We start from the raw sequence: 14,282 nt of genomic DNA, 5'->3' as shown, positions 1-14,282 counted from the left end.
GAAATAGAAGAGGGAGGGCATGGTTTCCTCCCAGGTTATAATATTTTCCTTCTGACTCCCAATCCCAAACCATGGAAACACAATAGTTTCAGAATAAACCTGTGGCTCTACTATTAATTGAAAATCTAAATCTTGCAACTGATTCTTTGAGTTCCTGAGAATATTTATATACTGATGCTACTACTGGGCTATAAAGCCTGAAAATGGGAAACCTATTTTTAATAAGTTTTAATAAAACAGAATAAAATATATATTCTAATAAACCCCTGAAAGATATATTTATGAAAACAGAGTTCTTCGAAACTGGCACACATCCTTGGCGTGTTGATCATGTGAAAGCATCACCTGTTTATTTTGTTTGCTCAATATGAGTAAAAACAAAACAGGAAAGTAGGCTGAGGTTAAACACACTCCAGGCTAAATAGCTGCAACGCAGCAAGTAAGAGAGCATTTTGAATCTAAATTCCTTTCATCACCATAGTCCTCTAGATAGCAACACATAATTATGTTTTAGAGATCTCTGATGAGAGCTGCTCTCTCTCTCTGAAGCTTGAGAAATAGGGAAGAAGCCACCAAAATCCATGGCAAGTTGCAATGGAGTTACAGAACCATCCAAATGACAATCTTGTAGAGGGAGGAAACCCTTGTCACTAAACTAACTGGTCCAGACAGACCCACACTCACCTGCTTGAGGCTCACTGGCTCTGGAGAAAGCTGCTTGTATGCCCCTGTTGCAGTATTTGGCCGAGGCTTTCTCTGTGCCCTGTGTGAGGAGACAAATGACCCACAGGTTTTCAGGCCATGTGCTTTCCAAGCCTTTCATAGGGAACCAAGACAAGGTGATCATGCACCTTGTGTAGTCTTTTTTCCTAGTAAATATTGACCTCATAGGTTGACTTCAACTCAGTTTGGAAGAGGTGGCTATTTCAAAGACAAGATCTTCGAAGTTTGGAGAGAGCATGGAGCTGGATAGAAGGACACATTCAAACTAAGGCAAAGGCTGTGCCATAAGCTCATGTTATAAGAGGTCTGAAGATCCACAGAAGAACTTTTGTCACCATACAGCCACGGGAAAAACATTAAATCAGAGCTCACAGCTAAACACAAGACACAGATGTGTAGAAATAGCTTCCTTAGCTCCAATGTTCAAGGAACTGCTTGTGTATTTAGGTACAGTTGAAACCTGAATTGTTCGATGATGAGCTCTATTACCTTCTGCCTTATCATTACACAGAATCACAGAATCACAGAATGTCAGGGATTGGAAGGGACCTCGAAAGATCATCTAGTCCAATCCCCCTGCCAGAGCAGGATTGCCTAGACCATATCACACAGGAACGCGTCCAGGCGGGTTTTGAATGTCTCCAGAGAAGGTGACTCCACAACCTCTCTGGGCAGCCTGTTCCAGTGTTCAGTCACCCTTACAGTAAAGAAGTTTTTCCTCAAATTTAAGTGGAATCTCCTGTGCTCCAGCTTGCACCCATTGCCCCTTGTCCTGTCAAGGGATGTCACTGAGAAGAGCCTGGCTCCATCCTCTTGACACTTGCCCTTTACATATTTATAAACATTAATGAGGTCACCCCTCAGTCTCCTCTTCTCTAAGCTAAAGAGACCCAGCTCCCTCAGCCTCTCCTCATAAGGGAGATGTTCCACTCCCTTAATCATCTTCGTGGCTCTGCGCTGGACTCTCTCTAGCAGTTCCCTGTCCTTCTTGAACTGAGGGGCCCAGAACTGGACACAATACTCCAGATGCGGCCTCACCAGGGCAGAGTAGAGGGGTAGGAGAACCTCTCTCGACCTGCTGACCACACCCCTTCTAATACACCCCAGGATGCCATTGGCCTTCTTGGCCACAAGGGCACACTGCTGGCTCATGGTCATCCTGTTGTCCACTAGGACCCCCAGCTCCCTTTCCCCTACGCTGGTCTCCAACAGCTCTGTCCCCAACTTGTACTGGTACATGGGGTTGTTCTTGCCCAGATGCAGGACTCTACACTTGCCCTTGTTATATTTCATTAAATTTCTCCCCGCCCAACTCTCCAGCCTGTCCACGTCTCTCTGAATGGCTGCGCAGCCTTCCGGCGCATCAGCCACTCCTCCCAGTTTTGTGTCATCAGCGAACTTGCTGACAGCGCACTCTAATCCCTCATCCAAGTCATTAATGAATATATTGAATAGAACTGGTCCCAGAACCGACCCTTGCGGAACTCCGCTAGACACAGACCTCCAACTGGACTCTGTCCCGCTGACCACTACTCTCTGGCTTCTTTCCTTCAGCCAGTTCACAATCCACCTCACTACCCGATCATCCAGACCACACTTCCCCAGTTTAGCTGCGAGGATGCTGTGGGAGACCGTGTCAAACGCTTTACATTAAGTCTACTGCAAAGGTATCAATGCAGAGCATTAGCTTTTGTGTTAATGTTTTATTTTATAAACAATTTTCAAAATTTTTAGCTAACTGTAGCTGAGGGTTATTATAAATTATGGTAAGGACTACCTTGAAGTGACCTTGTAACTCACTTGAACAGAGGAAAAAAGCCCGAAGAGACACAAAATAGATTTCATCTTCAGCTTCGAGAAGCAGAAACATTCTTCAAGAGTGTTTGTGTAAGACAAAACAGTACATTTGATTTCAAGAACTGATTAGTTCATGCAGATTCTGCATTTACAACACATTTGAACAGTTCAGACTAGAACAGCAGAGGCATATGAAAAAATGATCAGCAAATACCTGTTGCAGTAATTCCAAAGTGCCAATTGTATTTTTTCCCTTTAAATATTAAATCTTTTTTCAATGTTTGAAAAGAAGTAAATACTTATTTTAATAGCAACTTTAGCAAGTTGCTAATACACTCTTTAAACACTACTACATCACTTAAAGTTATCAGTTTCCTGTTCTCTAATTCTCTGCTAACACCCAAGTAGACTAATCGTCTATAAGAGAAAAAAAAATAGCATATTATATTCATACTGCACTAGATTTCCCTATTAAAAACATTACTATTATTATTAACAATATTTATATGAAACAGTACCACAATAAAAGAAAGTAAATCTCATATTCTATATGATAGCATCATTTCAAATTGAAAAGCTGTATTGGATCTGTCTGGCTGGAGTTAATTTCCTTCATAGCAGATGGTATGGTGCTGTGTTTTGGATTTGTGACCAAAACAGTGTTGATAACACACCGATGTTCTAGTTATTCCTTGCACAGCTTCAAGGCCATCTCTGTTTCTCACTCTGCTGCTCCAGCGAATAGGCTGGGGGTGCACAAGAAGTTGGGAGGGGACACAGCTGGGACAGCTGACCCCAACTGACCAAAGGGATATTCCATACCATATGACGTCATGCTCAGTGTATAAAGCTGGGGGAGAGGAGGAGGAAGGGGGGATGTTTGGAGTGATGGTGTTTGTCTTACCAAATAACCATTACGTGTGGTGGAGCCCTGCTGTCCTGGGGATGGATGAACACCTGTTTGCCAGTGGGAAGTAGTGAATGAATTCCTTGTTTTGCTTTGTGTAAATTAATTCCATATTTGCTTGCACATGCAGCTTTTGCTTTACCTATTAAACTGTCTTCATCTCAATCCAGGAGTCTTTGCTCTTTTACCTTCCTGATTATCTCCCCATCCTCCTGTAGGGGAATGAGGAAGCAGCTTAGCTGCCCACCCACAACAAAAGTCTTTCCAGCTGTTTTAAACTTCTTGCAATAAGTATTCTGGTTTACACTTATAGGAAAAGCATCTTTCTCTTTCATCAAGATGCTGCATAATGTATATCTTACGCATTCTGTTCTTACCTAAGTTACCATATTATACAAACTCTCTTCCACAAGGTGCATTTCTTTCTCATTGTCTATGAAATGATAATAGACTTCTGTATATTTTTTTAAACTTGCTATTTTTAAGGATATTTAAAAAATCATGTAAAAGAACCAGTTTATCATAAATTATTTTCTTCTACTTCCCTGTAACTTCAAGATATTGATGTCATATATGCTAACATAACTGGTAACTCATCCTCTTAAAAGCTAGAAGGAAGAAAGGAAATAACAAGTCATCCAAAACTGATCACAAAGTAGGTGAGCTTTTTGATCAGTACACGTCACTGGCTTAGCTCTGCTCCTGCTGAAGTCAACAGTACTTTGATAAATCTCACCCAAACTAGTTTTACTAGATATGTTTCACTGTGTATTTAGAGACAAAATTCAGTTTTTACTGTTCACTACCCTTTTTAGTCCTTAAGCAACAACACAGGTAAGTGGAATTAAGCTAGATTCTATTTCTTATCATAAACCACCAATAGACTTGCTTGCTGAACTCCCCTCAGTTTCCAAAAGCCAGGTCCTCTGAAAATGTTGAACTTGCACTGATGATACTGAAGATAAGATTTTAGCCCCAAAATCCTCAATTAATACAAATAGCAGAGGAAAAAACAATGCTGCTGTAATTGCAAAAAAACCTCTAAATATCTTCTGGTGTAGGTGGAGCACATCTCTGCAATCAATCATACACAATCTGTGCACCATTAACATGAAGTCATGCTCCTGGATTAGAACTGTCTGTTAATGCAAGCTGAATTCCTGCCTGCTCTCAAACTTATTTTATTAAAGGGATGTTATAAATTATATTTTTCTTCCTTCCCCACCCCCCGCCCCCCAAATAAGAATAATAAAAGAAGAATAGAGAGGAATGCAAGAGTTTTGGCGGCTTAGAAAACAAAAGACGTGACCAACATTCCCACTGGCAAGTGGCTAGGACTTGTCTGTATTCCACACTGTTGCTACCAGCTACCATTTCTCTCTCGTTGATCTTTTTACTTGTCTCATTTCCTAGTTCTGCTGTGTCTTCCAGCCTGTCAACTCCTTGGAGCAAGACCAGTTTACTTACTGAGGAATTTGAGTACAAAGGGTGCCTCCAACTTAGTTTTGGCCTTTGAGTGCTCTGCGATATGAAATATTAAATTATAACTACTCTAAAAGCCTACCTTGAAATATGGAAGACAATACTGTGGTTCCACCATAACAGCACAGAGTAAGTCCTTGTAAATCACAAAGTAGAAATCTGGTGCCCCTATTTGTAATTTTAAGGGTGAGTTCAAGGAAGAAAACAGTAAAAGCTGGAGGCTGAACTATATATCTGCACGTACAAATGAAGGAAACATACCCTGCAAAAAAACTTTCAAAAGTCTTATAACCAAAAGCAGGAAAAAAAAAGTCCTTTAATGTTGGGAATATTTTTTGTGCCACTTGTTTTTAATTATGTTGCTGCAGTTTTAATTACATTGCTAAAGATTTATACAGCCACGGATGGTTAAACGGAACAGAGAGGCGAATCTCTACGAAGTTATCTGGAATACATGTTATCCTCTGCAGTCGGGAACAATTTTATGAAGCAATTCTTAGAGGTCTGTAGAGAGCAAAATTTCTCAGCATGACAAAGAGGTTAGCTAATGTTGTGGGAGCTGATTTCAACAGCAGCATTATGAAAACAAATAAATCATTAACAAAAATGGGAACCTATTAAAATTGAGTTACTTTCTGGGTGCACTCAAGAGTTCTGCAAGATTGGCATAGGCCCTGGAAACACTGGAGTCAGGGTTCATCTCCTGATGGAAATGGTAAGTAGAGAGATGGATGAAAAGTCAAGTCCTAAGTAAGTCAGAAAGAAAAATGTCTGTGTGATGTTTTATTCATGTATTTTACTGAAAGTACAGCTACAGTATTTGTCTGAATTTTCCAAATACATGTTGTCATTAAATGCAGGACAGAGGATTCGTACGTATTTTGGGTTTTGAGTCCAGTTGGAAATACTGAAAAACTGTACTGAAGAGCAGAACTACATCACTCGTAAGAAATTTTTGGAGAGGTGGAATGAGGTTTTGAGGTTTGAGAGGTTTTGTCTTTTCTCTTCAGCTGGAATACAGGAGGATATCAAGAAAACAAAAATTAAGATAACTGCTTTTACACTTTTCCTCTATTCAAGTGTGTGAACTTTTCAGAATTAGTTGGACAGTTCATACAGAAGCGATTTAAAGCAAATACCTTGGTTACAAACAGCTACTTATTTGTAGCAAAGAAGTCAACAATACTGAAAAACTATAATTTGGGTTTTGAAATATTTCTGCTATTGTATTTGAAATAAAATTAATGATCAAGATGGAAAACACAGATTAATAGGAAATTTGGTATGAAGCAGAAATGAAATAGTATACAACTCAAAGATACATTTTCTAATATCTGAGCAGCTTAATTAGGGCCTGGTCTTTCATCACTGAATCATTTTTATTCAAGTACCTTTTCAAGAGATTTTTCTGAATCTTAGGTACTAAACACTTTATGTAAATTTTCTATAATAATTTTATGTATATCGTACACCCAGAAACCAGAGATTTAATGAAAGTATCAAATACTATTAAGTTCCAGATCAAACAGAACATAAACAAGTTTTTGCCCCTGTTATTCCCAGTGTTGCATGGATCAGAGGTTATGGGCAACAATTACACTAGAAAATGAAAATTAAAATGGCCTTTAATTAAAAAGGAAGCTTGAATCTCCTCCATAAATTTGTAAAATAAAAAATTATATTTTGTTACAAAGATGCACGTTCACTTACTTCATCAAGACCTGGGAGGGGTAGAAATCTCTCAAGTTATATGAGAAAGCATTCTTTATTTAAACAACTATTCACGGCATCAATTTCAGTGCAGTACACTTTATCCAAATTAATAATTTTCTGCCTTCCATTGTTCAGGCTTCTCTTTAAAGAATTCAGTTGAAAAACAGAACAAGCATAATCTTCAGATTTAGTGTGGCATCAGTCTAAATTCTAGTATCCTTCCAAGTAAAAACGTTTTTTCTTGTCTTATATGGGAGAAAAAAAAACGCTGGTAGGGCAGGTAAAAATCCCTATTCTGTAGTTAGACACTTAGCTCTGTTTCTTTTTATTAAAAATATTGGAGCTGGTTTTTTTTGCAGTCTCCTGAAACATCTCCAGGTCTGAGTGATAGATCAAATTTCCTCTTGCCTTATGCATCAACAAGGTCCTCATTTCATTACAGCAATATAAATCACAGTTTGAAGTCCTGGCTACTCACAGAACTGACAGCTCAGGTCCCATTTTCCTTACAAATTTTATATTTTCTTGTCCATTCATCTAATGGATGTATCACTATATCTTTTTCTTCCTATCTTACTTAAAAGGGAACTAAACACACAGATCACCTAGAGATTATTAACATGACAATTGCTTTGAAAGCAGAATACCAACTGTCAGGTTTGAGAGAAACAAAACATAAAAGGAGAATGCTAAATAAAAATAAAAATCACCATATTCATTGTCTGAGCCCTAGGTTAAAGAGAGAACAAGAACAGAAAAGTTCACCCTTGACAATGGATTCTTCAGCACCGGTGAGTTTGTATGAGCTATTTGCTTGATTGTCATGGGTTTATGAAGTATAAAATGTTATAAACAAATATTCAGCACTGTGAGAATTTTTTTAGTTTTATTTGAATCTTTAAAATAGTAAAATATGCACTGCGATATTAAAGGTTTTTTATATACATATTGTTTATTTTTCTGACATGTCAGCTATTTTATGTATCTGCACTGATAGAAAGCAAAAGTAATGAACAAAACAAGCCATCCCTTAAAGGCCAAAATTCAGGTAAGCTGAAGCCAAACACAGAGGGCAGAACTTCACCAAAGTCAACATCATTTTAACTTACACTGTGCACTGGACAAGCTTGCAAACAAAAACCTTCTATATTACGTGCTACATAAAGCTAAGGTTTTAAACAAGGTCTCAAATTCTTAAACTGTACAAAGGAACAAATTTGCAAAGCCAGGTTTAGATGCTCCTTAAACAAGTTATCACAAAAAAAAAGATGATTATACAAAACAATGAAAACCAAGCTATTGGTTAGTAAATGACAAAAATCTGTTCAAGGAACTGCAGAAATTGCTCACAGAGGCTTAGAAAGCTGCTTAAGCTGTATACTATTGTTAATAACAGCACAGTTGGATGAATTTACCTTACATGAGCGCAATAAACGATCAGACCAAATAGATTCTTAATATACACAAACACACACATTTGGAAACACTAAGGGACAACTGAACTGCCTCCATGCTAGATGTTTTTTCCCTTTGCTCACACACTTGTATGAGGAACTAGTTTGGTTTTATACTTAAAAATTAATTCACAAATTCATGCCAAGAGAAAACCAATTCACCCTGATTTCTCAAAAGTTTTTGTAGAACTAACAAAAAAAAAATCAAAACATGAAGGACGTCCAATTTTTTGGAAAACAGCATTTTGTTTGGCAGCAGATGTCAATCAGCAGATAATTGCTTGCCAGACAATTAGCATATCCACCAGTTCAGACTGGCCCCCACACCCACTCCTGACCCTTCTCTTGAGTTTTGAATTGCTTTTTGCCTTGTCTTTGAGTTCAGCCATTTCATTTCTCTTACTCTGCCTGTCTCTTACCTCTTTTATGTCCCTTATCCTAATTATTTCCACATGTAATGAAACATCATTGCACATAGAGTATTTCCTTTTTGTGCATCGAACCTTCTGACCCATCCTCCAGTCTATTTGCTCTTTCCTCTGTCTCAGGCATGACTATCCTTTTTCACTCTCTCCTCATTAATGAGGGTCTTTTTCTCCTGATACTGTGACTGAAGTTTCTCTTTACTCATTTCTATCCAAAATCTTTACCTGTTTTCTTTAAATTCTCTTACCGTATCGGCCCCAGTATGTAGCATCTTCCCCTTACCATCAATTGTATTTTTTCTTTTGAGTTCATGCCTGTAATTAAACTTCCAAATATACGAAACAGAAACATCAGAGACTTTGTTTCTCTGTATGAAATACTGCTGAATAAAATATACCAGGAAAGTAAGTTCTTACTTTCATTTTTGGGGAGAGTAATATCCATAGATCTGCCACAGCTAGGAGTCTTCTGAATTACTGCAGCATTTTTTTTGCTTGTATATTTTTAATGTAGAATTGACACACTACAAAATACAGTAATTAATGAGAAAAATGGTTAATGGGGGAAATTTCAGAAACAAATCTCAGCTCAATTGATATATATCTTCTTGTCCTCAGAAATTTCTGCTATACTAATATAGATAGCCTCTTATTTATACTTCTAACCTGATCTAAATAACAACATACATAAGGGAAGGATACATTTTATAAATGTGTGAAAAAGGAATGTTTCAAGTTACTGAGCACCAATGAATTCTATCTATTTAATGAATTACATACCTGGTAGAATTAAGAAATTACTGATCAAGTGCTTGATAGCTGCCTTACTGCTGGTACCTGGACAGGACTTTCATTAATACAATCTCTGTGTTCAAGCTCACTGGAATTATTTGTAATTCCATAAGGGACTATTTAAAACAAACAAAATAATCCCATTGACTTATGCCAAATTTATTAGAAGGGGAAAAGTACAAAACCAGTTATGCTCCTGCAAATGGTTATTTCATCCAAAATTTCTTTCAAATGCCCTCTAAGAAAGTTTTTAGCAGAGAGATTCACTCTGAGGTGTAACATATACAAAAGAAATACAGTACTTTGTTGTTCAAATCACCTGTGAATTCTGTTTTAATATATCAGAGAGATTAAAATACTGTACAAGATTTTACTTGAACAAAATAAATTTCATTTCAAGAGCAGTGTCTCCTCCAACCTGACATGTTATATACAACACAACCAGTTTAAAAAACGACTAAGAATGAGAACGGTGAGTTCAGTTGAGTTATTCATCATTCAAGGAACTGTCATGAGATAAGCAAAACAGAGAATATCAAGAATCTGAAATTTAACTTAATTTACTGTATTCATTGGCATTATCTTAAGTCTCTTCCCCTAACAGACTCTAAAGCACGGTGCCAGCCTTTCAAAGGGAGGGGGGTGGATTATGTCCTTTTTTTTTCCCCCGAAAACAGCAGTTAAACATCCAGGAGTTACGAAGCTCAGATGAAGCCAGACCATATTTCTGAGCAAGACCGTTACCGTCGATCAGCTGAGCCTCTGTGCAGGGAAGAGGCTTTATTACACTGCATCCTCTAAAGACAGTGCCCCACAGTTTGCAGCTCTGTATCATGGAAGTCATTCAGAAGAACCAACCTGTTTATCATCTCTGTCACCCCTACCAGATCCTAGTAGTTAGCAGGACATCCTTCCAGTATCTTATATTTTAATAGTTTTCATTATCTAACAAACCAGTAGAGGAAAACTAAAATATAATTCTGTACTTATACTGAGATTTTGTTTTAAAACTTTATAACTTTATGACTCATTCTAGCATCAGAGCAAATTGTAATTAATTTCATTTAGTATTATATAATTATATTTATATAATAAAGACCCTGTCCTCTTTTATTTATAAACAAATCTATCTTTATTCAATAAACATATAATTAGAAAATTGTTAAACACAGTCTTCTGTTCAGAAGACATTGTATTGATTTCTGTCCCTCACTGAAAAAAGGACAGTTCATTATTTCCAAGTGTCATCATCTCCAACTTCACGACACCTCTCAATCTTCAGTAACTAAGTAACTTGGAAAATTTCTTCCTTACTTAACTGTTGTTTGTTTTTTTTCCAGAATGTGCAATTTCAATGTAACTGAAATTTGTTAAAACTGGAAATTCTTTATCTCGAATGTGAACTGTCATACAGTTAAACAACTCAGCATTTTGGCTCTGAATTGTTTGTGTCATTTCAGCTCCATCAGATTTAGACTAATTTACCTGTTGATAGATCAGAACAAAAAGAAATACCCAAAACCAGATTTAACCAAATAAGAATTTAATTTCTAGAAGCAACAACTTGAAAGAAATCATTGATCTATATATTTGAACTGACTTGGGTTCCTTCATCTTGAACATACAATAGTGGTTTTGGGAGTTGATGAGGTAGTAACTCAAACCAAAGTAACTCTTTTTTGTAACTCAAAGGAAGAGAAAATGCTTACTGAAAATCAAAGGTTTTCTAGAAAAATTTTCATGACAATAAGTGAAGGTGTAAGTTAAACTAGTTTAGGAGTTATGACCCTAAGCCCATACAGTAACTCAGACTCTCTGGGAGCTTGGTATTGGCATGCAAATGATAAAGTTGCCCATCAAGCCTCTAAATTGTGGCTTTTGTTTTTCAGCAACAAGATCATTTCAGACATCTGTTTGCTTCTTTCTTTCTTTCTTTTTAAAATAACATACTCTTTTCCCTTATTTGATATATTTGAAATACAACATTCAACTGATAAATGGTGAAATCTTTATGAGCAAGCCCTAGGTATTTTCATGCAAGTTTTAAATTGAACAGCTACAAAAGCTGAAAAATGGAAAAGTCAGTAACAAATAGTCTTCTGAGTATTTTTGTTAGTCTGCCTTAGCTGGAATTCACATATCCTGAAAGTAAAAAAATGGCACTATGGGACAGGATAAAGGATCAATGAGCACAAGACAGTGCATCACTGTTTCAGAAGAAATTTTGAGGGCATTAAAAATATCTGCTGCATAGAAGAGTGTGTGTAAATGAGATGTTGTTTTTTACTTGGGCTGCTAAGACTTAAAATAATTAATCTCAGAAAAGATCATTACTGAACTATCAAGTAATATCCTTATCTCTTTTTTAGATCTCTCTTTTACAGAAGAGAGAGACCTGTACCTTTAACACAGCTGGTAACAAGACAGCTGTTGCTAATCACAGCCTTTGATTTTATTTTCCTGTTGTCTGCAGAGCAATTCCAGAAATCAGACCATAGACACTTGAGTAGAGACAATTTTATAATACTTATTTTGCAATGTCAAGAGCTGTTTAGCCACTAGAAGCCTTTTGTGTTCACTTAACTTTTGCTCAAACCTTAAAATGCTGCTTCTGACTCTACAGCTGTCGCCGAAGGGATCTACCCTCCCTGCAGCTTAACCTGAAAAACATAATAAACTTCAGGCCAAGCGTTCCCTTGGAGCAATTTATATTTCTACACGTAGTTAAAATAAGAGCAAATTTTAAAGGATTGATCTCATTCCTAAATAGAGAGTCTGTAAACCACATGAATTTTTTTTTAACTAGTCAGAATTTTTTTCCAAAATTTTATACTCTTAGACACTTTCTTCAGATTTATAGAACCCTGCTCACCCAGCATTGCCCAAAAAAGCTTACAATCAAACAATGAATGAATAATTTAAAATAATGTTCCTTCAAATATAAATGCCTCTCAGGTGCAATCATACAACAATTCTCTTAACTGTTTATAAGTACAGGTCTGATAATCCACTCTTATTACCATATTCTGATAAATATATAATTTTTTTTTTTTACCCAATTTCTACTTTTTTTTTTTGGTTATTTATAAAGCAATCTGAAGCAACCACTGTGTACAGATTTTGACTATCCTAATGTATACAATTCATCAAGAAAAGATAAGACACTAGACCACAGCAATCAGCAGTTTGATACAAATGGCAAATGCAATCCTTGAAGGATAGTTACCAGATGGTGGCAGGAAACCTGCAGTTCTGGGAATAATTCCATGCTGAGCATGGAATATTGCTAGCAAATTAACTACAGAAACTTTCCAAGAGTGTATTTTACATTAATGAATAAGTATTTCATTTCCACTGCACTGATTTTTTTTTTGTTTCACTGTTCAAAACCTGTAGAAATACTTTATATCATTTACTACTCATTAATATAGCAAGCTCATTAAAGTACATGAAGGTTAATTTAATCATATTCAGGCACTATATTAGATGATTACATTTGTCTTTTAAATAGTTTGTCTTTCATTCTACTATCTTCATCAAATAGTATTCTGAATAGTTATCACATTGCTGTTATAAAGTTACAGCACTATTACATTCTCATTAAGAACTTCAGGTCACCTATAGCATTTACACAAAATACCACAAATCTAGTGGTAGTCAAAGCACCTCAGGCTATGCAGCAAGAAAGTAATTCCCTATAGCACTGTGTGCATTTCTAAGGTCTTTACCGTTTGGATGATTACATTATTTCAGTTTTATATTCACTAGTCAGGAGGTAAATGTCAGCTGGAATCATTGAACCTCAATTTTTTACACCTTTCATTTTGTTTGATAGGCTTTTTACCCATTGTAATTTACTGCTCTTACTGATGAAAGTATAAAGCAAAAAGCTGAGAGTGTAATCAAGGCTAATGGTGAACCAAATACCATGTGATAATAAATCAGCAAGTAAAAAATACTCTAGAAATAAATGGAGATGTTTACCATTTCAGTTTGAATACTATTAGAACAACTGTTTACATAAAATACAACACTGCACACACACAAAAAAAATCAACATTTTCTTCATGTAAAATAAAATCTAAAACTTCAGAGAAACAGCTGAATCTGGGGCTCTTTTGCAAGAAAAAATGCTTTTTAATCATAGAATGTAGCAGTGAGGAGAACAAAACATAATATGAAGAAAGTATGTGGCGGAATGACATTTGACTTTTATAAACAGAGACATACATGTCAAAGTCATAGCTTTCAGTAATCCTGCTACTTTATCTTTTAAAACTTACTACACCAGAGAAAATCCCTCAACTCCTACTTGAAGAAGCTGCAGCACACTTAATCTGACTTCTCAGAGTTATTGAAACATTTTTTCTTTATTCTGCTACAATTTTTTTGTTAGCTGGTCTTTTATTTTCTAAAAAGATGGTACATGTGAAAAAAGCAACTATCAGAAAACACTTCAACAGTTTGCTAAGGACCAGCTACAAAACCTACTTAAAGTAAAAGAAAAAAATTCTCATTCACTTCAATAGCTTTTCTGAAAGGTCCCGAGACAGAAGTTAGAACATATAATAGCTATTAACAGGTAAATTCAAATAGGAGCTTCGTTTCTAGTCGTTCTTTTTTACTGTTGTGAAGACTGCATACTAAGAGTCAATAAAAAATGGTTAAGTTTATGACTTTTGCATCATTGTATTAAGAAAGACTAAACAAGTGTTAGACTATATTTACAGTACCTTTGGATATTGTTTGACAGGGATCAGAACTCTTTCTGACAGCTTTATGTTTTTGTTGCTGATAACATCAAGATATTTCTTTTCTTCATCTTCCTTCTTGCTTTCAGAACCCTGAAATTTTTCAATTTCTGAAAAATATTAAAAAAGAGAGCAATCAGTGAGATGATATTTGTCACCCTCAGAAACTTTAAACTTACACATTTTAATACAGACTGTGTACTGAACACCTGTGCTGTTTGCACTCACATGACTTGAA

At 36.2% G+C, this 14,282-nt stretch overlaps 1 protein-coding gene across 1 annotated transcript in view; it reads right to left on the bottom strand.

The window, feature by feature from the left end:
• Positions 1–14,282, bottom strand: part of KHDRBS2 (KH RNA binding domain containing, signal transduction associated 2) — a 409,730-nt gene that overhangs the window by 310,448 nt on the left and 85,000 nt on the right. The window contains exon 2 of the mRNA XM_068407910.1: positions 14,027–14,154. Within this exon, the coding sequence (XP_068264011.1) occupies positions 14,027–14,154 (128 nt within the window). The remainder of the gene's footprint in view (positions 1–14,026; positions 14,155–14,282) is intronic.

Source organism: Nyctibius grandis, chromosome 1 (assembly GCF_013368605.1).
Source record: "Nyctibius grandis isolate bNycGra1 chromosome 1, bNycGra1.pri, whole genome shotgun sequence".
Classification (NCBI taxonomy): domain Eukaryota; kingdom Metazoa; phylum Chordata; class Aves; order Nyctibiiformes; family Nyctibiidae; genus Nyctibius; species Nyctibius grandis.
This window is presented reverse-complemented; position numbering and strand designations above follow the sequence as displayed.